Source organism: Brienomyrus brachyistius, chromosome 23 (genome assembly GCF_023856365.1).
Source record: "Brienomyrus brachyistius isolate T26 chromosome 23, BBRACH_0.4, whole genome shotgun sequence".
NCBI lineage: Eukaryota > Metazoa > Chordata > Actinopteri > Osteoglossiformes > Mormyridae > Brienomyrus > Brienomyrus brachyistius.
Window position 1 is genome coordinate 2,450,528 of NC_064555.1, and position 27,863 is coordinate 2,478,390.

The window sequence follows — 27,863 nt, forward strand, 5'->3', positions numbered from 1 at the left end:
CTCAGATTTTCATGAAATAAACCTGGATAAATAAATATTTATTTCTAAATCATAGGACTACGACAGCCGATTTGAGGAGGTCAATCTGGGCAGCTTTGTTTTTCCATTTTCTCAAGGTTTCTAGGTGATGATGAAAAACATTAAGTTCAAAGCCGGTGAATGAAAACAATTGTCGCAAATGCATTATAAGATAAGATAACTCAAATTATGCGTAATATTCCATTACAACAAGGCGAATAAGTTGCATTTTACAATAAAAAGAAAAAAGTGTAAGACAATCAAATAATATACCCGACAGCTGCACAAACCCTGTCAGATATCACGAACAAAATATCGCGCGAATATATTTACTGATAATTAAAACGGCATCTTATAATGCTTCTGGTATATCTCAAATAGGGTCGTTAGCCATAATATGTTAACAACAAATAACTGACTGTTTAAAGTATCTCAGGCGTAGAGATTTCTCCTTTATCCTACCAGGCTTAAAGTACAGCTAATGTTTCATTCAAAACATTCACACCTTTTCCTCATCTCCTACATTTTAACTCCGTCGTCAGTTCACAATGCCCTTCCTTTCATCATATAATACAGTGAAAAAATTAAAAGCTACGATTACGCGTTGGCCGTGTTTTTCTAACGTGTTTTTTTTATCATAAAAGATGCGGAACGAAATTAAAACATCGGAGACATATGCTCATACAGCGATTGACTTTGTTGATGTGATCAAGTCAAAATGGAAATCGCCAGCTATACTTTCTATATTACCGAAAAATAGTAATGTCAAATATTGTTTCACAGTAACCGAGATATACCAACTACATCGCTGATTCATACAGGTACGCTTTAGAATGCAAAAGTTTCGTGTTTGCCATTAATACAGAAACTTAAATTTAATAAATTACGTTGGATTCGAATAGGTTCTAGGATTTCGTCTGACTGGAAAAAAAAATCAAACGCCCGTCTAATTTAACTGGAGCGATTTTGCATATGCTTGCACGTTACGCGGTCACTGTATATTTCTTAGAAATAGGAAAACACTGGCGAAAACACGTTTATCTATATATCCTGTAAAATATAAAATATATATTTAGGCCTACACCACAATTACAAGTCCAACAACGGGGTCATGGACGACTGGGGAAAAGACATTGCATGCCACACCGCTCTTGAAGTTGACAGTACAATCTTTAGATAGCAACCTTAAACTGATTGGAATACAGACTATATCAAAATAAACTTGAGTGCATAAATATACGTGTGACAGAAACATTGCATAACGCATTCACGTGCAGTGTGTTCGGTTTGATCACAGAGAAGTTATAAATTGATGAAATTGTATCGCATCGTATTTTCTTCTCAGACCGCGTATCTTATTTGATTTTGTTAATAACTCAATCGTAGAAAAAAGCATAAAACAATTATAAAATAGAAAGTTAAAAAACGAGCCAAGCAACTTTAGACTTTAACAATATGAGCAGAATGCTTGGCGTCACGACGCTCGCGAAATACATAGTTGAAAACGGACATTGAGTGACGACGATGGATCCATGTATACTCATATTTACTGTACAACTGTGAGATTGTCCTCTTTATACACATTTTGCAGTATGCGGTCGAGAGTCCTCGAACTTGAAATTAGCGATTATGCTTTGGCGCCGCTGTCAAAACACCGGAAGGGAAAACGAGTCCAAAACAGCAAAATCCTATAGCAGAGGATTTGTGGTATAATATTGCAAGCGATCTCTATTCAGTTTCTTTTCTTTCATTCTCCTGTTCTGAAACCAGATTTTAACTTGGCGGTCTGTTAAGTTCAGCATCCGTGAGAGTTGTAGACGTTTCTCTTTGTTGATATACACACTAAAAAAGAATTCCCTCTCCAACTCCCTGATCTGGTATTTCGTATAAGGGCACCTCTTTTTGCGAGTCCTCTGACCACCTGAAAAACAGAAACAAACACCAAACATTAATTCGACAGCAGAAATACAGCGAATATAAATATATATATTTACCAAGCATTTGCATTGCTTGGTCGTGTTGAATTTTTGAAATCCTCGATACATTGAATTACGCCGAGCTGAATCTTCCAATGAATGCATATGCAAATCAATTTCACATGAAGAACTATTTAAATAATCGCCATTACACACCATTTCATCATATATATACCAAATACATAGCAAATGTTTTATGATATAGAAATAAATTACAATGTATAACCATTGTGGAAATGGAAATTTGGCTAAACTAATATAATTATTTTCTCAACAATTTGCAATAATTATTGTAGGTAAGCTACTTTTTGCGGTCTCATTCTGTTTCATCCTTTCCACTTTAAGATAAAAACTTTATCAACCTAATTTCTTAACCGCCACATAGCCCGTGAAGAAGATTTTTATAGGTTTAAAATCGTAATATTTTCACGTAACAATGCAAAAAAACAACAACATACATACATGCATCATCGTAATCAATGATAAATATACATTTTAAGCATAAAAGACGTCTGGTCCAAAGTCTTTCATGGCCAATTTCAATTCCAAGCACGTGATCTTGCCGTTTATAACAAAGTTTTGTTGGGGAAATCTACAGGCCCTCCATAAACCTTGTACGCTTATAAAACAGCATATAAAATTTTTAACAGCAGCGCGCTAGATTGCAAACTTTCTCTCATAACCGGGGCGCTGTCTTAATACGTACTGCTGCTGTTAGATTTTTCCTCATTGTTGCCGGAAGAGGACTCGGCACTGCTGCTCTCATCTCGTCTTTCTTGCCCTTCGGTCTCCCGACACGGCTCGGGCGCTGGTGCAGCAGGCATCTTGTTGGAATTTTTCTCCCCTGAGTAGTCATTTGGTGGGTTTTCTGCATTCCCATAAGCTGTTTCGAAAAACTGATCAAAAGCTTGGGGCAGCACCCCGTTCCTGCCTACGTTTCCGTAGAAACTGGACGTGGAACCGGAGCTTGAGTGGTAGACAGCGGGATTGTTTTTCCCGAGCATTTCCCCCATTGAGGACGGAGCAGGCAGACAGTCCCTGTGCACAATCTCCTCTGCTGGGTAACAGTGGGTCAGATTTCCCCTGTGGTGCCATTTACTGGACGCATCAATGGCATAGTCCCTGAAGGTTACCTCTCTCACGGGCTGAACCTGCGGCAGGTTCGAGGAGTATGAGTATGTCACTGGGCGAGAAGACTGGGTCTGGGATAAGAACGAAGGGAGGCTTGAAAAGTCTGCCCCCGAAACGTAGTACGTGCAACTGGGCAAATACATGTTCGACCCAACAGGGACCCGCTCGTCAAAATCCATCATTACTTTATCTGGGCTTCGCCTCTATTGCAGTCCTTAACATGGTTTTCCAACGCTGCTACTCCTGGCTCTTTGAAGCTGATCCCCGGAGCAGAAATTCTGAGACGTAAGCTGACGTGGAGATCTATCTCCGTCCATTCCAGAGAGGCGTGGGTCATGTGACCCACAGCCGAAATTGACAGATTTCTCTGTGCTAGTGCTGTGTGCTTTTATATGCGTGCACGGGGAAGAGCGAGTGTTGTCGTGGGTCCTGAAATACTGCATAAATACGATTTATGAACGTTAATACTTTTAGATTGTTGAAATATCCAGTTTTAAAATCCTTCAAAAGAAAAAACAACCGCACACTGAATATGCGTAAAGATTGCGCGAGTGCGGATTTTAATACTGATTTAACCAAATCCAACGTTAAGGACATATGAAATTAATTCTACAGCGTCTGGTTATTTTCATTGTTATATGACCACTTTACTGGCGTTAAAACCGTCGGACGGCTTTTATAAATATTATGAATCTGCATATTGCATAGTTATGTAGGATATTCGCTATATGGCACGGGTTATGTAACGTACTCTAGTATATATATAAGCGGGAAGTCTGTACATTTGCTAAACTGATCAGTTAATCTACTATTTGCTACTGTTGCTACTAAAATTTGCTTTAGTACACAATGCAGTATATGTGGTAACGCTACACTTATGTACCAGCTGTATGTGAAAGTGTATGTGTGTGTTATTTTAAAAAAAACATTCTTATAGGCTACTCGGGAAATATAATGTGTGTGAATATCTGGATATTACACACAACATCGGGTAGTCTATATTTGTTTGAATCCACTGTAACTTTCTGCGTAGAGGGGCGAGGTTCACGTTCAGGTTTATTCCGGACGTTTTTTGGGTTTTCTTCTCAATTGTGAATAATTCGAAAAATGCTCCGATTCGTTTTCGCATTCTCCTAAGGTTGAGTAACAACAGAGTAAAATTGCGACTGCGTAAACAATTCCGGGTGTACAAGTCTGACTAGATGGTAAACATGCGCTTTGACGCGATCACGTATAGAACCACAGAGTCTTAAAATAAATATACCATTTTATACAAGTTAAACAACTGCCAATTGAACTGCAATGTACTGAATGAAAAACAATTTCGCATTAGACTACAGTAGTGGACAAAAATGTACAAATAGGTCACTGACTATTGGGAAAACAAATATTTTCACCATGGCCGTCCTCATCTTATTAATTACGCATTTAACAATAAATAATAAAACTAATCACAACGTGTGTGTAATATAATTGAAAATAAAGCAATCCATTCTTATATTAATGTTTTCTTCAAATTTTATTTGCGAGTGTTTTCATTGCTAACGTCCAGCAACGCAAAATGGGGGGCTTTGTAACGTTCCGAGATGTAGCTTAGCCTGCGCGTAAAAATTAGAGCGTAGCGTTAAAATAAATCGTCCCTTTCAAAAATATTTGAGGCATAACACATAAAGCCAGAGAAAACACATATTCCTCAACACCGGAAGGTCTCGGTTTAAGCTGAAACGAGAATACGATTTAGAAAGGAAAATATAAGGGTCCATGGTCAATTTTAAAGATCTAGGTAAAGTAGGCCTAGTATCGAGGCATGAAAAATAAACATTCTGAGGTTTCAGTCAGTTTTATAGTTTTCTCTGGACCTTTACATATACATTGAAAGACAATTTTTATGAGGTATAAATTATACATTTAGGTCTAAGGTACTACAAGCATCGTATTCTTAACTAGCTATTTGCGCATCAAGTTTTTATTCTACACAAAACGGTATACCGTACTCCTTTCTGATTTCTGATTGCGATTCTTTAGAATTTTACCTCTTCCCTCCTTACAGTAACCTTTCTCGTGTGTGTGTGTGTGTGCGTGTGCGCGCGCGCGTGTGTGAGAGCGTGGTGCGTGTGTGTATTGCGGTCTATTTAGGCAAAATAATTAAAAACTGCTCAGTATAAACGTGCAGGCTAGTAACACACAGGTGTTGTAAATAAAAGGGTTTTCAGCATAATAAAAGCATTCGGACAATGGAATCCTTACATTAACTCTCGTGATGCATCTACGTCTTTCAGGACTGTAAGTTAGTATAGCAAAACAATTTAATTGAACACATACAAGTGCTGGCTCGATTGCCTGATGTTGCTAAATATACTTTTAATCTTCTCGAGAACACCTCGGTATTATTCTGGCGGGCCATGTCTCATTAACATGCCTCACATTTGAATAATTGTAACAAAGAGCCAAGTCTTTGCCTTCGTGGCGACACGCTCCGCCTCTGAGTCAATTCAGACAAATTCTACCACTTGTGTTGGGGCTTTTAAGCCATAATTGAATGCAGGATGCCCACGAAAGCCAAATCCAGTCAGAGACTGACCTGCGGTTTTTTACCGCTTCTGGTAGTCAACTGAGGATTTTTTTCACTGTAGACATGACAAAACTGACCAACCGTGATCGACATACGCCACCTACGTGGAAATCCACCATCTCTGATGAAATTAGGAGCCAAAACTAACCGTCGTCAGTGACACAAAGCCGGTTTATGAAAGGTAAGGCTTATCAACCGGAATAACCACGTTAAGGCGCGCATTGTTCGTTTTTCTTGGATGTAGTCATCCAAAAATCAATGTATTTACTCATTAATTCAAATATTTGTGTATATTTCCATGAGTTTATTTAGCATTTCTTTTCCTTGGTCCCGTGCTCTTTTGCCTGTTGTCACACTGCAAGCGTTACCCCAGTAACAGACTTCTGATGATAGACTTCAAGTTCGAGGAAGGAAGAATGTTTGTGCCCGCGCGCAAAGCGGGTAGAAATGGACTGTAACACCATACATGAAATACTGTAGCCCGGATAAAGTTTTCGCGGCTGCCAATGACTTGCCAGTACTCCAAGGACGAATACCCTGCACCGAAGCACCGATCATCTAGAACGCAAAGACAGTTCAAGATCAATAAGTGGCTATGACATTTGAAACAGGCCTTAAAATGAACTTCAACTTTGCTGTGTTCAGAGAAACTGCATATACAGTCGTGTTGTCATTTTCTGTAGAACTGAACGGCCTTACCATGACAACCTTTTAGTCATGATCCCCTCTGTAAATACAGAAACAAAGACAACAACATTCGGAAGTTTCGATTTAAGAAAACTTAATAATACACAGAATGTTATGTTGATATTGTGGTTGTGGTGACTGTTGAAAAAAAAACACACAGAAATGTTGCTGGTTTTGAATGTGGTTTGTATTTTTTCTAAATTAACTTTGGCTTCAAGAAACTGATAAATTATGCGTCGTATAGTCACTTGCTGAAAATTTTGCCAGCTGGTTTAAGTCACATGTCTGTGTAGAAAGAAGATTTGGTATTTAAGCTTTATTGACCTGTTTTTTCCCCTCGCAAAATGTTATTTACTATTACACATTCATAGTTAGAATGAAGCTTCAAACATTCATTACTTTAGGTGAAAATATCAAGGGATGAGAGTAACATCTAAATAACATTGGTTTTATTGTGAATTTACTTCTAAAAGCTAAGCTGAAAAAACTTTAACGTGGCACCAAAAAGATTTTAAAAATACTATTCGGAGAATCACATTAATTACTCAACTTTCCTCTCGTCATTATTTAACCTTGCAGTCCAATTGTGGATGAAAATGAGAAGAGAATATGTTAGGGATCTTCGCACTTGAGTATTTTTCTCATGAAGTAGCCTAGCATCGGTAGCGCCATAGAGCAGAGAAAAAAACGTACATCACTTAAAATTTTCTGTCTGTTATCCAGTACAACACATGCACGCACGCATGTGTGTATGTGTTCAAGTTCAAAAGAGATTACGATGTCTGACGTGTTTAAATAAAGTGCTTTTCACATCCACTCCTCAGCCTAAGTATAATTCCCTTTTGAACTTGAATTTTACTCTCACGGCTTTGGAGGAATAAGTTATTTTGTTTGTTAACAGGAGGGTTAGCTCACGCAAAGGTAATTTCAGTCTTCACACTTTCTCATGATGTACTATTTGTTCTAAATATATCAGTTCATTACGCATCTTTTTTTGACTGGTGCTTTTCTGCAGGACTCAGGGAGAATTGAAGGCTGAGACGTCGCACCGAAGAAATCTTCACAAGTGAACTCAGTGGCTGCAACTACTACAAATTGAAATGTGACGAACGGTCTGAAAAATTTCAAGAAAATGAGTCGGAAACTCCTGGATCTTGTGGGGCGCAATGTATACAGCCACCGAACGTGGGGCCCCGAACTGCATTATATATAATAAGATTATGTTTTAGGCAGCAAATGCAACTCATATATTTTCACTTGTTGTAATAATGATTATCATTATTAGCATACTTATTTTATATCTTAATAATAGGTATCATATACGCAAAATACAAAACTTTGTAGATAGTCCCACTGTTAGGAAATATACATTTCCCGTGGCTTTCTGTATATAAGGTATTTCCCGTTGTGTAATGCGTTTAGTTTAGATCAGAATAAAAACGTAGAAATTGTTTAGCCTTAAATGCGTTTGGTCAGTTTAATATGTGCCAAAATGTATCTTTCCCCGCTTTCTGTTGAAGTATTTCTTTGAAATTACATGTGTAACAATTGCCCACCGCCGAAAGGTATTGAGCGATACCCAAACTCTGACTATTTTACTCAAAATTTTAATATTGTGAGCTGAGGGTAAAGTTATTGGCGTTATTGTGTCGGCTGTACGCGATTATTCTTTTCGTTCTGAAACTGTTTGGAATATTGCTGTTGTCTTCGAATCGGATAGACTATTTTCTTGGCATTCTGCGCTACCAATATATACATGTAATATCTTTTCAGGTATTAGAAATGAACGTTATTGGTAAATATCGGTACAATCACATAAGCATTAATATGTCGGGCAGAATGTAATGTGCAGAAATTCATAGAACTGGACCGGATATATAGATTAATTTGCGCAATTGTAGATAAGAGTATTTTTATTGTGTAGGCTGTGCGAATTCGGGATTTACAGATTTAATATAACAAATAAAATTATTATTGTTATTATTAGTATTACTATTAAGGGTTTTGATAATTGATAATGTTTTTTTTTATTCGAACAAAAAATGTCGACCTCTAAAGGCAGTAAACAAAGTTTGCATGCTTAATGAAAATGCCATAGCTAAAATTATTTAAATTTTGTCAACATAGATTGTCCGTGATCAGAAGTGAAGAAGGGCGATTTTAAAACGGTGACTGTCATTAAGCACTGTCTTCCGCACACGTGTATGTCTGAAGGCAAAAAAAAAAAAAAATCGGCTCGCGGGTGTCATGGTGGACGGCGAAGGTCAACGTCAGATGACCCGAGCCTGGCAAGCTAATCCTTATACTCCACCATGTTTTTTTTTAACCTCTTGTGCGCTAGGGCGAGAAACTAAGAGATTTGGCTTCCAGTTATGAGCCGCACAAAGCCTGTGTATTCCTGATGAATTATTTAAGAAGATGACAAGCCGAGAAAAATCATTTCCTGTGTACAAACACAAAATGGGATAGGCCTTACAACAAAACGCAGTGTTCAAACATTAAACAGTTGCAGAGAATCTGAAATATATATATATATTTCATTTGGTTCACAAAGTAATATGAATTTATTGTTTTAAAATAGTGATTGGACGTTTTCAGCTATTGCCTTTTTTAGTTGCAACGACACGCAATCCTTACTATTAGCGTCTTTAAAGGGTACATTTGATCTGTTTGCTGCGCCGCAAGAATGTGTGCAGTGTCGTTTGTTATAACTATTTTTAACCATTAGGTGGCAGCAGATGCCTCAACATGAGATTGCAGATGTTTCTGACAATTTGCTCACGGCTAATTCCAGTTGTCGGCCTTATTCGGGTTTCTCTGCCGTTTTTGAATGGCGTGCGCGCAAGAAAGAATGATGCAAGCAACTAGTGAAAAACATAATTGTAGTTTGGGAGACAGATCGTACTGTAAAATAGAGGGTCGTTTTCATTGGCCTTCAAAGCAGCTATTAATTATATCTCATGTATTGCAGCTAGACCGATTCATTTACGTCGTTCAATAATATAGATTTTCATTCAAAGCAGATCAAATCAAATGATTAGAATTCCACATATGCCATACAGTAAAGTATACTGTAACATTTGAATAAATTTCATATTGTATGCTTTTTGTAATATTTAAAATTTTTTACATGATTATTTTTTATTGTTATAATTTATATATTTATAATATAACTTTTAGGAGGAGGTCAAATTAAACGTAACAGCAGACTTTCGTTCGCAAACGCAGGTGTAGAGCCATAACATCGGGCTTTTGCTAAACTATTATAAAGAAATTTGCCTTTATTGCGTGTTCACCATAATACATTAGTTTCTAGAAGCAAGCAAATCACTATTATTCTTGTTGTTGATGATGAAGACCCCGACGACAATGATTTATGTATACTACTTGTAAAGGTTTTGTATCAAAATTCTAAAATATAATATCATTAATCGGCATAGCAGTTTTGGTGATTATAAATAGTCTTGTCGTCGAAGAAATGTTTCACCGTGAAGTGGTAATTATGGTATCGCTGGAATCAGTATCTTTTACTCATCTGAGGCCCGTGTATGTATTTATTGATATGTCATATTGGCCGTACACGTCTTCGCAGTTCTTATAGCCTGTTTATCTCCATATATTCGAAGTATCTAAAGCGAGTATTTCGAAGCTCAGTCGTCCGTTGGCCAATCAACAGAGAGGTCGGCATGGCTGCAAACAACAAAGACGAAAATCCGCCTTTTTTCAGCAGGCTTGTGGTTTTTGTTGTCTACAGCTGATATCTTAAGAAGTGTGGAATAACCTTAACGAGCAGACGTACCAATGTACATTTCTTGATATGACCGTTTAAAATAAAACGAAAAAAAATAAAATAAAACAACAATGCTTGGCATTCTCCTTCTGCTTTTCCGGTGAAAATAATTTCATCAGACTCACAAAGGAAAACGGACCGCAGCAATGACTGAAAACATTACCGAATAATATATTAAAGCGTTTGAATTCTGTGCACGGACACCAGTATAAAATGTGAATTCATAATAGACGTTTGCCTAATTTGATCATAAAACCTTTTAGTAGCAGAACACAAAAACGATCTGTTCATGTAATAAACTGGTTAAAACATGTTAACAGCTTAGGCAATGTCGCAGCATAATTTTAAGCCAAGATATGAACACACACACGTGCCCGTTCGCGCACTCTCTCTCTCTCACACACACACACACACACACACACACACACACACACACACACACACACACACACACACACACAGTCCACGTATTCATATCTTAATGGGGACTCTCCATTCATTTATATAGGCATAATCCTATTCCCAACCAAGACAACCTTAATCCCTATACCCAGGCCTAATCTTAACCATAAGCAACCGAACAAAATACAAGACTTTTGGACATTTTAGTCCTTTCATTGCATTCACAGATTTTCATAAAATCGAGGTTACCTTTGGAGGACTTAAGAAATGTCCCCACAGGGTAAAAAGGTACAGGTTTTTATCATATTATGGGGAAATCTGGTCCCCACAATGTAATAATTGCAAAAACACCTAGACATACAGACAGACAGACAGACACACACACACACACACACACACGCACACACACACACACACATGCATCATATAACGTTGCAGTGTATTTGGATTTCACATTTAAGGAACAGAATATGAACAACACCACGTACTCGCGCGAGCCTGATGAAAGAAACCTACCGTTAAAATTTCATATTTATATTAGAAAGTCCCATAGGTGATAATGTGTGATAATATAATACTTGACATAACAGAAAAAAATAGACCTATTTGATGAAAAGTGAATTTATGATGAGAAATGTAATGCAGACGGAAATTCAAATGAATAGTTTGAAGTACTGCCATTCCCTCTGTTCCTCAAATTAAAAAAAATAATATATATAAAGCATTCAGTTATTTGCTGAACAGCACAAATAAGTCCGCGTCCATGTTTGCATTTTGTGCACCGTAAAGCGGAAAATCAACAAAGCGATGATGTAATGACACTTAGGGGGCAGAGCCAGATGATGGGTATAGTAACAAAGCTATTATACTGAGTGCTACTGCTTCTGGGAGTTCATCCGTTCATTCGTTCAGAATTTAAAAAATTGGCGATTGTTTAAAATGCCAAATTCGATGACTGTTCGTCGCGTTGTACGGACTTCCATTATACATATATATGCCTCCTGTCATTATTCGGTAGTATTGTAGACCGAGCACATTACACAAATTCGTCACAAGATGGCAATGTTGGTCCACATTACAAGTTGTGAAAGGGGAGTGGAATAAACTGCAAACATTGAAAATCTTTCCGCTTCTTGGTATAACTTTCTATCAGAATAACAAATCTTTCTTTGTCAGACAATAAAATTGGTAATCAAAAAACAGAAGCGTGTTTTAAGTTGATTTTTACAGACCATTTAAAGTTACATCTTGCAAATTTAATTTTGCTTACCTTGGCATAACACAGCACAGCAAAAACTCCTCCTCTTTATTAAACAGTAGATTTAAAAACATGAATATGAAATACAATTGACATTGAATGAATTTAAAGGACGTTGTTCTTTAATTTGGTGTTTGCAGTAAAACTTATCCCCGCTCGTCAGTTCAAAGTGAATGTCCGTTTATTGTAAAAATAAAAATAAAAATCACAAGATACCTCGAAATTTATAACCAGGTTTTATTAGAATTGATATTTTGTCAATTAACAACGTTGACATTAACACTTATCGCAAACACAGGTAAATAAGCGAATTATTCAATAGTTTGCACGCATTTGTTACTTTTATATACATCCACATTACTGCAATTACAACTGAAAAGACATATTTTACATACAAATGTTTCTTAGACGATAAATACAAGCAAGATTGCACCAGAAGTTTGGTAATACCGAGAGACTGCAATTCTCGAAAACACATCATTAAAAACCTTAAGGCAGAGAGTCCGTTCATGTGAAGAAACATGTAAGTTTTGTTAAGAATTTATTGACAAATGTATTTTATTATACAATGTAATACTTTTCATTTAACACCGTCTCTTCAGATCAACTTCAGTACTGTAGGTAATTGTCTCGACGATCATAAATGTTTAAATGCCGTTCTACACGTTTAATTTTTCCTGAGAAAAGATTTAAGCAGTTTTTTTTAGCATTTTACTAAGCACCGAAGCGTCGTACGTCAATCTTCTTCATGCTTTGGTTGCGGTAATGATCTTCAGCTGATTTTTAATATTAACATGGGGAAGAATCGTTTGAAATTTTCGTTTTCAGTGCTTTAAAATTAACTCCAAGTAGCCTAACAGATTTTCTCGCCATTTTTTGTGTTCATTTTCTATCTGACAATCCACAAAGGTGAAACATTTCCAGATATTACATATATAACTCGTAAGTAGTTCATTTTTCAAATAAAACAACTTTTAATGTATATTTATATATATTTTTTATTTTTATATTTTTTCATTGTCTTCCATGAAAGCTAACTTGCGCTCTTCACTTTGTTGACGACTTTTTTCTCCTTCACTCGCCTATTCTGAAACCAGATTGTAACCTGTCGCTCCGACAGGTTCGTCTGGGCTGATATCCGTCTTCGTTTGTCCTTTGTAATAAATTTGTTAGTGGCGTATTCGCGTTCCAGTTCTTTCAGCTGTACCTTGGTGTAAGGCACGCGCTTCTTTCTTCCTCGCCGAAAAGTGCTGCCGTCTCCTGCGTGCGACACCGCATCTAATACAACCAGAAAACACACACAGTAAAGCTTCCATTACGAATGCAGACCTAGGACCAATGTATGCTATTAAATTGTATTTTGCATGGCAGTGGCTATAACCACTCTGTTAAAAGTTAAATACATTTGCTCAATATTGTGAATAAAAACTGTGGCAGTACCTCCATTAATTATTTGCAAAGCTCAAGTTTCTAATTAAATGTATTCAATTTTAACCAGTGAGCTGGCTCACTTTAAAAGGAAAAAACGCATTTTTCGCGTTTTCGTACAAATGCCTTCACCTCGCGCATTTACACCAGCTATTTATTCAGTGTAATCTTTCTTTACCTTGAATGGATGACTTCCACATATGGTTTGGCTGCGCCTGCTCTTTGGCGCAGTAAACCTGACTGTTCCAGCCGTTAGTGATGGCCCACGGCTGGTAGCTTTCCATGGGCAAGAGGGGCTCGTGTCTTGACTCTGCAGGGCCGCTCATGCCTGACACGACAGGCATATCCAGATAGCTGGTAACTGGCTGGTAAGGGCCGGTCGCGTAGCCTTGATAAAAAGCAAATTCCTTAGCTCTGGGCGTGAATTCCTCCCCAGACACGGATGTGTCCATGTATTTTTCTCCATATGCAGAAGAGGGTTGAGCGCAAGACTTGATGCTGCTGTGATGTGACATTCTGCATGGATAGTAGCCGCTGCCGAAATAGCCATATGGCAGAGAGGCGCTGGATGAGCTTTGGGCTGCCGAACAGGGGCTACACTGTTTGACAGGTTCGCCCATGCCAGATACTGGCACCTCAGTCGATGAGTATGCAGTGCTGGGCGCCAGTGATGCCGGATGGGCCATAAGATTCCTACACTGATTTGCAGCAAAGTTACCTCCCGCAAATCCCTCCATGTTTTTGTTCACTTCATCTGAACCGTTGTCGTACAGGAACATCACCGGGTCAATCCAGCGGGGACGCAGCAGTAATGACGCTGTCATAGCACGTCCAACATTGAGACTACTGGCTCTTTTAAAAAGGACCCAAGACTGAAAAAGAGATACTGAATCTGAGAGAGTAACCGAGTCTGACGTGCCTGTGTACACCAAGGACGTGTTCTAATTGGCTGACATGAGTCACGTGATATGCAAAGAAGACGATAAACGTCTTCAGGATAGACAATTAAATCTATATGAATTGCGGTGTTGTGTGATAGAACGATGACCGTATCCATTAAAGGATCTGGCTTATTAATATTGTCAAAAACGATGGAGTCGTGAGTAGATCTCAAATTCAAGCATTTTAACCCATTTATTAACTTTGTTTCTGTCCGGTCACCTTTTTAACTGTCTATTCTTTAGCGCAAACCGACTTGTGTTTTCAGGTTTAGCACAGGTCAAGAGATACACCAAAACGGAAAGAATATGTAATTATATTAATAGTCATATTGCAGGCTTGTGTCGATTCAGTATACAGATTGTCTGGAGCAACAAGGAAACTTAAAACAAATTCATGTCATTCAGTTACTTTCCTCGTAAACTTTTTTTTTAAATCCGTTGTTTCGTGAAGTATGAATTTGATTGGTAAAATTATTTTCGTATATTTCTTATTTGAAATACAAACGGTTGTTTTAAAATGTAATACACCAAATGAGGCAAGAAACATCTATAGCCTAAACGAAGCACGAAAATTCTCTTTAAGGTTAGAAACGGTGTGTGTCTTTGAACTGGGCCTGCATTATATAGTCACATGTCACAATATAACGGAGTGTTCGGACTTATAATATGGAATCGTTCAATACAAATATTTTATACATTGAATAATTTATATATTGTTGAAGGTACATGTTGTTGGGGTGTCCTATATCCGCAGATACAATACTTATCCAAAGAGACTTTTAAGTAGAGACCACTGCCTCGTGGTGTGTGTAATTAGTTTTTGAATGAGAAAAAAAAGAGTATTTGAATATTTATAATTTAGACCTATGCAATGTTGTCGACCTGCCTGGTCATTTAACAGATCTATTTAAAAAAAATAAAAAATAACAAAAAAAATTACCCTGCGATCGTGATAAATAAATGTTCTCTGCAACAAAATTCGTGGCACAAGCAGGCATCTTAATTCCTGCCCTTTGAGTTTCCGGTGTATTTACAACATGCAAAGACAGAAAGCAGTCGGCAATTTGGCAGCTCTGGGTTAGACACGGCTCGAGGCCAAGGTCAAGTTGAAAGTTGCAGTCTAGCCACTGAGCTCGTTGTCATTCAGGCTTTGACGGACCTGTCTGAATTCCTTCAACAGGCGAGGTGGCGAGAAAAACTAAAGAGCCTCGATCCGCTTTGTGTGAAATATGATATCATTCACGTTTGCTATCATTTCGGTAGGCCTGTTTGGGGCTTGCTGCGTTTAAAATGTTGCCTTTATTTGCTGATGCTGCTGTCACTTCAGTTTCTAGACGTTTGGGGTTTATTGTCTTTCGAATTTTAGCTAAGATGTGTGAAAAAGGAGTGATTACAAAGGCGTCTCGTGGATAATGTTATGGTAGCATCCGGTCTCCGCGTTTCCGTTTATTGGCATGGCTCTCTTCCAAAGCCAACGAAGGCACATCAAGTCTGAACTTAATATTAGACCTGGGTGAAAATGAGGAATTCCAAATAACGACGGTAATTTAGGTCCTAATGTTTAGAGATTTATTTAAAACACAAACTGTGCGTTTAGATTTACGTCTTTATGTACTTATTTTCTGCAGTAAAATAAACATTCCAAACAGTTTCGCAAACACAAGTACATAAATATCATTTGGTTATTCTGAAATACTGCCCCAAACATCTCCTTTAAGCCTCTAACAAGCATTTAAAGCAAACATTAAACATTAAAACAAAATTAATTTTGTACTGTGTTATTTTCTATCGTTGATAGACTGATTGTTACGGGTTTTATTTTATTTTAAATCTTAATACCCCAATTCATTTAACTGTAGTATTAATAACTATTAAATAAAACGTATTTACAATAATTGTAAAATGCAAATTCTTGTAGATTCGTCTGCCACAGAATTGGCGGGTTCCCACGATAATGCTAATATACATTATTTGAATACTGACCAACAACTTTGACGAGCGATGTGTAAACAGAACTGCGCGGTTTCGTAATCAATTTAAGGTATATAGTGACTTGGAAATTCAATGTATTAAATATATCTATGAGATATTGTTACTCAGGGCGTATGAGAAGGTTTCATATTGGGGGTGGGGCACGACAAAATAATTAAAAAACAAATGTATGGGGGGGACACATCTCCCCCGTCCCCCGTCCCACCCCGTTCCAACGCACCTGATTGTTACCAATCAGGACAATCTTATAGATCAATCCTATTGTTAGAACTAAGGATTTGCTCTAAGTCATGCACACAGCTTTGGAGATTAGCCTATTTACCGTACCAAAACCGTGTATTAAAATATGTAGATATAGGTACTCATGTAGAAGCGAAATGTCCAACAAAGACAAAGCGTGCGTCTAAAGTCATACTTGCGTTGCATTTTGCTTGCTATTAAACACGAACGTAGGTATCCACACGAAAATGTAGTATATATGTATATGCAGATGCAAAGCGATGTATATCGCTTAGCTCGTTTGTTTACATTTTGAATTTTCATATGTATTTTGAATATTTTAACATTTCATTTTATTCATGTTATGTTTATATGTGTATGAAATGTGTGCGTGAAATGTGTAGGAAATGATCACTGGTCATACATGACAGATTCAGGCGCAGAAATGTAGGCTAAGAGTATACCGCTCCTCTAATGATCATCGCTTTTACATTTGCGTTGTAGTTGTATGCTTATTTATATAGACCTATAATAATAATATTTTCTCATATGTCAACAAATACAAAGTAATGGTACGATTAGACAGTCATGAACGTCAGGGTAAGATCACGATACACCGCCGGTACTAACTTCTGCGTAACATGTAACTGGAGTAAGTCTAGGAAAAATCAAAACGTGGACTTTTGGGATGTCCGTGTCAGAGGGAACCGGCCACCGAAGCTCACAGCCACCACCAGGTCCACTTGGCCGATACAATATGGGCTATAAAAGGGGATTTTGACTTTAAATGGTGAAAATTGGTTGGATTTAAAGAGGTGATTAACTCCCGAAGAGTATATCCTATTGAATGACAGTAGACAGCCATTCTCAGGGATGCGCACGTGAAAATGGGCCTAGGATTTCGAAGTTACAAGCAGATAAGTCATGGATATCCCATTCACGTGGATGAAAGATTTTGCCATAAAATAGTTAAAGTTGAAAGAAAATGGACTTACGCGCGAATTCATATATGATGAACGCTTACTGTGCTCAGTAAGCATGGGTTTTAAAATATAGGATATCTTTCGTGAATTACACTACTTGTCATAGACAAAATATGTCGCAGTTTTCATTCGACATAAAACACATGTACCGCGTGCACAGACTCAGACACAACGCACTACAAACCTTTTCGTATCAAGACAACAAATCTGAAGGCTGGACATTATTGTATGAAGAGACCCAGGCCTACTTGAATAAACTAACGCCCTCTTTCGTACGCAAATCCGGTTGTTCAAGAACAGGTTAATTTGGATCTGCACAGTTAGACGTCCCGTTTGCTCTTTTGAACACGTCAGTGTTTTGTACTTACTGTTGTTATTTTCGAACCTTGTTTATTAGAGTGAATTAAACGTTAATTCATCAGTTTATAATATTGAATAAACCTACATTTTGCAAAGCGATCCGTTTAATTGTGATGTATTTGCATAGTTAGTGACGATGTAGGCCATTTATTCAACATTCTGTTAGATATTATAAATAGCAAACCTCCTCATACCACACATACCGATACTAGAATAAACTGAAATAGTTAATTAATTGTAACGTCAATGTTTAATGGGCTGTTTTAAGAAGGATTAACTAGGAGAAGTAATCTCTAATTGAATCGCTGTCTGGGCTCTCCACTTGAACTGGACTAGGCCGCTCACCGCCATCAATGAAAATGTTCCTCTAAGAAAACTTATGCCCGGATAAATACGATTCAGTTTCCCTTTTTGTGAACAAAACTTATAATGAAACGATTCCGTAGACGATTGTGTGGTAAGGATCACTGTCATGCGTCATTTATCCCCAATGCAGCATTTATGACGTGTTATGGCAATTACATTATTGACGTAAGTCAAAAATAAAATATTAATGCCCCTGTTTAATATGGAAATTGGCTGTTAATGAGCCAGTTAATGTGCTCATGAGCAGAGGTACGTTATCAGCTCACTGATATCAGCTTTTGCGTACCAAATTCTTGGGCGGTAAAAGATAACCTGTGCTGGAGTATTAATGGAAGGGCCTTCCAATTTTGGAAACTGGCGCGGGTTACGGGGGTTTGTTAAGGAATCACCCATATTGTCCTTTCTTGGCGAAACCAAAATGTAGGTCTACAACAGGAACTGAAGGGCACCCAAATTTAAAGTTAAATTCTATTCGCATTCTTAAAGGCTTTTTTTTACTAGATGGGACCAACTGATACAACTATTATTTTATATTTCTTGTTGATTGCATTATATCCTAAAGACATTACACTGCAACGCGTTGTGCTCATTTATCAAAAGCTGTACATGGAGAAAAAATACCAGGCAGGACGAATACGGCGTTTGGAGAAATGGCTTCCCATTTGCGCTGCAATTAAAACGTTTGTGTGACATGTTTCTGTCCCTTTTGAAAGTGACCTTTGGGTATGCGCTATCATTTCGTTAAACAACGGAGGCAGTGGACGCCTGTTTTTACGGTAATCGACTAATAACCTTCAGAACAAACAACAAAGATAATATTTAATAATATCCAGTGGTTTAATCAAAATGTCGGCCGATGAACAAACCCCTTTCTAAACAAAGCTTTCTAATAAAAGGCGGAATTAACAAAGCCTACGTGTGAAGTCAATGTTTTGCACGTGAGCCCAGTATCAAATTTGCAAAACACAGCGGCACTGGCAGCAGCAGAAACACAATTAAAATAAACTCTATATCCTAAATCAACAGATTAAAGCATCAGCACAGTCAGTGTAACTCAGTCTTCCTTTCAGTAGCGTTCTTCAGCTTTAGGCAGAGATACAGCCCAGATATCTGGCACGACTCCGTTGCAATGTTGCGAGGCTCAGGCAAAAACCATGCTTTCCGCTATCCTCTCCACTAAGACATCTGTCACACAACTCGCTTGGTTGCAGACGTCGAATTCAATTATGTATAATTTTAAGCTCAGTGTGTTTGCCGTTTACGCAGTTTTGGGCTAGTAAAAGTTTCCGAGGAAAAAAGGCCTAATTAAGTGTTTTTCCATCGAGTCAGAGACAGATATGTTCCTTGGACAAAACAAGCGGAACAAACTATTTCATCTTCGAATAGTAATTAAAAGGACTATCTACATCTGTGCGCAATGTTGAAAAAATTAAGATGAACCAAATTATATATGACAGCAAAACAAAGCTTACAGTAAATAACTTTATACTAAAATAACACCGTTCCAATCGCACTTTAGATCAAATCACGTTTAAATTATATTTATAAACTTGCTTTGTTAAATTATAATAATTCAATGAACACAAGACCGCAATAACCCCTATTATGCATGACACGTGTCGATGCATAAATAAAACAAAATAAGACGAACAACGGAACGATAAAGAGTAAAAACATGCAAAAGCAATACAAATAAACATAAAATTCAAACGCGTTAATCTTCAGTCACATAACACAAAATGTCTACTGAGTGTTTAATTTGTTGACTAATTCTGGCATAAGTAAAACCCAGAATGCACCAGCAAATGTACTGCAGATATAAACAGAGCTGAAAAAAAAAGATTTTTGTTGTCATTCCTTACACGTACATAATTAAAATATGGTTCATAATTTAATTTTAAACTAATAAGAAATGTTTAGCTATACTGGCACCCAGTGTGTTTTGGCCAAATTTCAAACGTTCCAAAATGAAGACCAGTGAGGTTTTAAAGCAAGTTAGAAATACAGCAATTGAAAAGCACAGTCAGGAGTAACATGAAAACGCGCATATTTCAGAATGTGTCCGACATCCACTTCGGCATAGCTGCACTTCTGGAAGCAGGGATGTGAAACATTGTCTGCATTGGGCTATGTCTTCACACTGGGATTTGGACTTACTGGAAATTGTGGGGGGAAAGAGGGGGGGAACGTTTTGGCTGAGATGGGAACAAATGAGTCTGTACTTATCGATATATTCCAAGGGAGCAAGGAAGAACTGCCAGGAGAGCACCTGAATAATCCGGGGTGGGGGGGGGGGAGAGATTAGGTGCCATGATCAAACTGCAGCTCTTGGTGCAGCCTCTTGTAATGTTGAGGAGGAACAGGGAGCATTGCCAGGTCTCCGTGTGACAATCCTAAGCACGCCACTGGCTGCAGGTTCCTGTGATACGGCTTCTTCTTGGCAGGAACTGGAAAAGTCACGCAGGAATGCAAGAGACACAGAGCAAAGTACACAGAATTATCAGAGGGAGATCTCCGGCGAGCTAACACTCAACGGGCTGCAAATCTATTCTTCAATAGTATGATTCTCCAAGGCTAACAATTACAGCCACAAATATAAGAAGTTAATTCCACTAAATTGTCTAATCAATAAATATAAATACGGAATACAAGTATTCTGACATACAGAGAAAATGCATGTATGTTCAAGATCCACTTAATACTAAAAGATGTGTGTGTGTGTGTAATTTCGAAGGGCACTGTAATATTCAAAAGAAATAACGCAAAAAATATTCAGAATATAATATTTTCTGTGACTATAGACTTAAAAGTTGGACAATGGGGAAGTAGGACAGGAAAGGAATCTTTGAATGTCATCTTTGGACTTTGGAGAAGAAGTATTTTTCTAGCATATTGTGGACTGTACGGGAAATTTTAAATAAGATTTCACTGAAAGCACAAATGATCAGAATAAAACACTGTGAGGGAATATTATGAGAAAAACACTGGAAAAGACCAAAATGTTCTGAAAAGCTTAAGGTAAAAGAATATAATAGGGTGACCAACAAGGTAAATGGACTCAATAAGAGCAATAAAACATACCACTGGGAACCTAAAAAACAGATAAAAGAGAGACCTTTCCGGAACACCAGCATGTGTGTGGTAACTAAGAGCTAACATCAACTAAACATGCATGTAATCATAATAGGAAAAAGAAGCAGAATGTGTGCATGTGTGTGTCTGTGTCTGCGTGTGTGTCTGTATGTGTGTGTGTGTCTGTGTGTCTGTATGTGTGTGTCTGTGTGTGTGTGTCTGTATGTGTGTGTCTGTGTGTCTGTATGCTTGCGTGTGTGTCTGTGTGTGTGTCTGTATGTGTGTGTGTGTATCTGTGTGTGTCTGTGTGTGTTCATTTCTGTGTTCTTTTAGCCACAAGTCCTATTTCGGTAGTTAATATATTGTTAGCTTAGCTGTCGTTAGTGTTAATTTTAGTCAGCAAGGCCTAGTGCTGCTTCTCATTCATTTATTTGGTTTCACGGTTAAACCATTTGAACACAAACTTCCTCTTAAATTTACCAGTCAGTACCAGTCAGCGCTTAGGAGTTCAGTTGCTATTTTTATATTCCGGTTAATTACATTTGCCCATAAATAAACAGGAAAACGAGAAGTTATTCCCTATTGCCCAGGGCTCTGTAGCATTTATTTAATGTTTTTTAAATGGGGGTTTAGTCCGCCTGTACAGGTGCGATCTCTTAAACTACTTCAAGGGAATATTTAAATCTCTATTTACCTTGTTATGGGATTGTCTGGAAAGTCGCTACTTTAGAACATCGTAAAGCGAAACACCGTAGTGTCCGGCGGGGCGTAATTAATTCGGATTTTCTCTCAAAACATCACATGTTACTCGGCGCTCCCTCTCTCCACCCGTATTTCACTTAATATCTTCGTCAGCGCTTCATGTATACAGTTGGCTGCAGATTGTCCTCAAAGACACCAAGCCGTCTGCTGCGGATTTTTACATTGCGTTTCATATGTAAGCGTGATAGTCAATTTATTCACAATATACAGCGATTTTGGATAAGTAGTCGAGAGATGCATGGATGGTGGGATGGATCAATTGATTGATAATATTTGAACGCCATGTTAATGAGACGTCAACTGATGATCAAATGACCGAAGTAGAAGGCAGCCCTGGAGTATAAAGGCAAATGTAGAATTAAACTGACGCCAAGTGGGTGTCGCATCGAGGTTTTTACGGTAAATGAAGGCATATAGGGCGTTTTCTGACCCAAGGACAAATAATTGTATGTTATAGATTATCGAGTAAACGCTCCTATACCATTCTTTAATTCGGTGCCCAGTTTATGCAATTTAAATTAATATCCCCCTAAGAAACATTTATATGACACGCTGTCAATGTCCTAAGAGAGACCACTGACTGAATGGTAGGCCTATCATTATCCAAACCTACAGTTATTTAAAGTTGTGGTCATAAGATCGGAATGAACAGCAAATTCAAAACCGAATGCAGATATCATTTTTATTTTATCAATAATATCATCATACAGACCCTGAAAAAGAAAGATATATTTAGCGAAACCCAATAAAAACCATTTACGCCACTTCAACAGGAATCTCGTCCATTCTTCAAAAACAGGGTCGCCCAAGTTCAAGTTCAACTGACCTAAATAGGATCAGTAAAATATGCGGGATAAGTCGAAAAAATGTCATCGAAACACTTGATTTAACAAGAATCAAAATACGTTAGATAATGTAGTCGATCTTAGTCCACATGTATTTTATGTCATCTGGCGGGTACATTTATACAAAGAGACTTGCCTAAGAGCATGTAAACTCTGCAATAAGCGTATACATAACGACAATGTTCCTTAACACAAGCAGAAACTTTCAATAAAAAGAATAATCATGTAACATTGGCTGGAAGCCTAAAGGATGCTAAAGTATTATACATTTAATATAAAATTACAGAGACATAGCAATTTTTATATTAAATTATATCATATTTCATATTGAAATATTAAACCATACACACAATGCAAGAAGGAAAGGCCATTGAATTGAAATTATGGAAACGTTATTTAAAGACAATTTGAGTTAAATTCGAATATTGTATGAAACCCACTGAATACTGAGGCAGTCAGGCTAAATAACACAAACTAAGAACAGCTGTTAACAGGCGTATGTATTACATCCGTAACTGATTCAGATCAAAAACATGGTGCTGGCGGTGGGGGTGGGCGTTAAAGAGAACCGCGTGTGAAATAAATGCGTTCAGGACTCCGGTTCTACTTCACAACTTAAAGGGAGCCCTTTCTTATGAACAGGGGGGACTCGTTCCAGAACACAGGAGCCAGGGCTGAAACAAACTTCCATTTCCGGTCCATGAGACCGTGTGCAGTCATACAGCCGCAAGTATAACGTGCACTGCACTGATCTTAATTGTTTCTGCTACTTAAGGCGCGATCACCGAGTTCCGTACCTAATGATCTATTGCTTCTTCTCCATGCAAAAAAAAAAAAACATATGTGCATCGATAGTTTATTCGATATTTCTTAGCATGGGTATGCTTGCCATTAAAGATTTGTCCAAGTACACAGCTGGTGCAATGAAACCGTATAGTGGCTCACATTCGTTCAACCTTTCAGGTTTCTTGATGTAAATAAATTTATATAATTGAATTGTTACCATTAAGAACGAATAAATAGAGAATCGGAGAGCTTGGTGAAGAAATGTCATGCCGTAAGCAATGCATAAATAAGTAAATATGGAAAAGAACATTTTTGAAGTGGGTATCACTAAATAGCCGACTACTGAATCAGCACTTTTTAATAAAGTCAACTTAAATTCGACTACGTCATCGGGATCATAGAATTATACGTACTTGTTAAACTGTTTTACTAACTTGTGGTTTACAGCGATTTTTTTCTCTATAATTATTTTACCACAGTCTGTAAAAGTTCTCTATGTTATCCTGAATTTAGACATCTGCAATTTAAATGTCGAAACAATAAGCCTACTTAATTAAGTAACTGAACACAATAATCGGATGAAAAATGTCTTGGAAATCGATTTTCTCCCATAAACACATGCATGTCTCCCAGTTTTGAAAACTTCTCTGAATGTGAATATTAACGTCTAATAGGCTACAAAACAGTTCAAATACAGGAAACAACCATTATTATAGTCACACAGCAAGGCGTGATAATTCTTATAGAGGGCAGAGTCAATCAAGGGAACAGGGGTCTGCCTGTGAAAGTTTGCCGTTAAATTGAAAAAGAAGACATGCAATTCATTTTACCAAATAAGACGAAGTATTTCTTTTTTTGACCAAATAAGATGTCGGTTTACACAACTTCGAAATGGGATGCATTAAACGCCATGCTGTTTATCTTTGAGGGTCATTTTTATCCTCCCAGTTGTTACAGGTATAATATGCATGCACGTCACGCAGACGTCATCGTTAGTTGGCTTTTGGAAAAGGGTGACATGTCAGCTTGTTAGTATTTTTAATTAGATTTTTATATCCTTCCATGACACGCAATCATTCTACAATCAATCACTAATTTGATGTGGTTTCCACACATGCATATGAGTATATTTCTGCGACTGTTTTGCATTTAAAAACTCCCGTAATTGTGTTTCTTGGGCATGGACTGTAAAACGCAGTGACTTCGAGCAAGGAAAGAAACATTTTGAGATGCCAAGAATTTACTCGCTCTGTCTCGGTAATAGATCACACTTGATTTAACTAAAATGCCGCCGTACCTATACATCCCAGGATGCCGTTTATAGTATACTAAAGCTTGGTAATCGCCCAGTTTGACATAATTGTATCTCGGCAAGTGGAATCTCTCAGACGGACAATAGCACGAATTGTCTTGGCTTTATTTAGTTAATCGTTGCTGTTTTCTGGTTTATATCTGATGATACATTTCAATGTTCGGCTGCCCTCATACGTATCAGCAGAAATCCTCTTTCAGTCGCCTGAAACTCCAGTCCCCTCGCCGGCCTTTCAAGTTAGATGTAGGACTGGGTTCATATAACCTATTAAAAGTAAGATTCTACGCGTTTTGTGCACCTGCATGAAGAACACAAAATGTACTCATCTTATCAAAAGTAAATGAAAACCAACACAACTTAGTTTTCACCAGAAAAGAAACGGAAGTCGTAACAGCAATAGTAGAATAAGAAATTATTTAATGATTTCATCAATTTCCCTTTAATTCTGAAATTTCTATTGCGATATGTTAGTTCTAATCACAAACACCAAAATACACGCTATTTAGACATGCCTGAATGTACTGCTAACAGCAACTATAATGATTAATATTAATAAATAATAGCATGGTTGTTCTAATGTTACGATAAGTAATAATATTACAATAGTAATATTATTTATGTTTAATTGCTTAATTAAAGGTCGTGTTTTGGTGTATTTGCAAATGTTGCCGATTGTAAAGGTATAGCATCGGCTTATGAATTTGCTACGAACAAAATACTTATATATTAATCATGCAGATGCGGCTGCATAGCTCACAGCTATGAATAAACAATCAGTATTTTATAATGATAATGACTGCAGGATAAAAATAGAATGGAATGATCAGACAGATTATAAACATACCTACACAGAAATGTATACATTTATAATAAATCATTCGACAAATACTGCTTGTTTCTATATAAGGAATCCATAGGCCATTTGATAATCAAATGCTGAAGTGAAAATAAACCAAACAGTCAAACTGTGTAACGTATTTGTTTGATTGTGTAGATTCAGCCATTCTTTTCTATTCGACTGGTTCCAGTGATAGAGCAAAAAGAATTTGGGGCGGGGCGTCACAAGCTTGGCACTTCTCCCTTCCACTGTAGTCAGTATTTTCTCTTTTTCAACAGGCGAGGGCGCACGAGGACAGCGATTTCACACACGGACCCCGAGAAGCACACGAATGTCACAGCTGCGCACAACGGCTTCGCGGTCTGACGTCTCCTGTCTCATACTCTGTTGCATCATTTGCCGAAACCAGTCATATAATATTGTCATACACAAAGATTATATAGTTTCCTGGATATTCCTCCACCCTTCACACCACCAGGGTGTCTGTGGCATTTCAGAATATGAATTAACCTCATACTGGATAGTTAACATTTCTTACACGCATAGTTCTGTTTTACCTGGATTAGGTACCGTAATTACCTGTGGTCTTGCCCTTGTTATTACTCTGTCAATGCTCCTTTTAAGATGAGATAATGACCGGCAGTACGCAAGTTGACAAACTTCTTTTCATGAGCACAACCAACGGAGCCGAAGAAGTGCCAGGTGAAACGACTTAACCCTCCTCTCGTTCACAGTCGGACGTCTTCTGTAAGAAAATATAACTAGCTGAAGAACCTAAAGAATGTATCATGTCCACCAGTGAATTGATTGCTTTGCATTATGACAGTCTATTCAGCAAATAAAACAGTGTAATGTACGTATAGTCAACAAGTTTTTTTTCAAGATACGGTGTATTTCTAGATAGTGGTATGGATAGGTTGCCAGTTATGCCGCAGTCCTGGGAGTTCTCGAGGGTGGTAAGATACACTTCGGGGCACTGTGAAATCCACGATACGCATGACAGCTTTGCCGTAACGCCCGTCTCCATCGAGTCTCCCAAGTTTGTTCTGTCCAGGAGAAACATCAAAGCGAAAGTAAGTGCAGGCCCATTCCAGACTGCGGACAACTGAAGCGTGGGATGCGAGTAACTCGCGAGATTATCATCGCAAAATAATCCATGATCAATTCAGTCAGAAAATCACTGAAATTAGAAATATCTTACATATTATTATTATTATTATTATTATTATTATTATTATTATTATTATTATTATTATTATTATATTTTTAAAGAGCAAAATGGTGAAACAATATATAAGTGAAATATGTGGCCTATTCATTATATAGGTATACATAGTCGTAGTTGCATACAATGTTTGTGTTTACATCAGAAGAATGATTAAACTTTATACTATCGTTCTTGTTCTTTCTTTTCCATAATTTACTTGAATCAAAATAAAACGATTCTTCGGATTTAGGTCTCAAAGTTATTTTAGGCCATATAATAGCAATGCAACGTAACCAATCGGTGAGATGCTTACAACTACATACATATTCATTGTTTAATCGCAGTTAATGCTGTCAATTCAGAATTAGCAATTGTAATCAATTTTAGGAGTCATATGATTTATGGCTTTCTGATTGGCGTGTTCAAAAGTAGAAACATTACGTCTTGTTAAGATGGCTCCACCCAGTTTTATAATACTGAGATAATGTTGTATTGCACATACTGTACACTGTGTGTGTTGTATTTTTAACAGAGGCCATTAATTTGGCTGAGCGTTTCGCTTTGCACAAAATAAATGGAACTGTACGCTCATGAATGTACATATACAAATTTTCTTCGAATAATCTGAGCCACCGGGGACTATTCTGAAGAGAATTTATGGGGTCACCAATTTTAAACCTCCAGATTTAACTGAGTGTTTAGTATATGTATCACTTCACACGTAAAACATTTATTGATATTATAATAACTGTTATTAATCAAGACGAAAAACTGCTGTTTTTAAAACTGGATATATGTCATTTTCCAGAATTCCTTCGCCGTGGTTTGTATTATTGGACGGACTTTTTTACAAATCTAATTAAATGTCAGATAACCTGTTATTTTGATTTTGGTCAGGAGAACTTGACCTTTAGCCGA

At 37.5% G+C, this 27,863-nt stretch overlaps 2 protein-coding genes and 1 long non-coding RNA gene across 3 annotated transcripts; 1 reads left to right on the plus strand and 2 right to left on the minus strand.

Annotated features, from left to right (window-relative positions):
* Positions 1–17: 17 nt before the first annotated feature.
* Positions 18–3,452, minus strand: hoxa11a (homeobox A11a). Its single transcript, XM_048992667.1, has 2 exons — positions 2,701–3,452; positions 18–1,939 (listed from the first exon to the last, which is right to left on the minus strand). Exons 1-2 carry the CDS (start codon positions 3,305–3,307, stop codon positions 1,707–1,709), a joined length of 840 nt encoding a protein of 279 aa, XP_048848624.1. The 5' UTR covers positions 3,308–3,452; the 3' UTR covers positions 18–1,706.
* On the plus strand, positions 3,423–10,246 carry LOC125718690 (uncharacterized). The gene is made up of 2 exons (XR_007384901.1): positions 3,423–5,878; positions 7,400–10,246. It is a non-coding gene; the product is annotated as an uncharacterized LOC125718690 (long non-coding RNA).
* Positions 10,247–12,867: 2,621 nt separating this feature from the next.
* Positions 12,868–14,086, minus strand: hoxa13a (homeobox A13a). Its single transcript, XM_048993688.1, has 2 exons — positions 13,441–14,086; positions 12,868–13,112 (listed from the first exon to the last, which is right to left on the minus strand). Exons 1-2 carry the CDS (start codon positions 14,084–14,086, stop codon positions 12,868–12,870), a joined length of 891 nt encoding a protein of 296 aa, XP_048849645.1.
* Between the last annotated feature and the right edge of the window lie 13,777 nt (positions 14,087–27,863).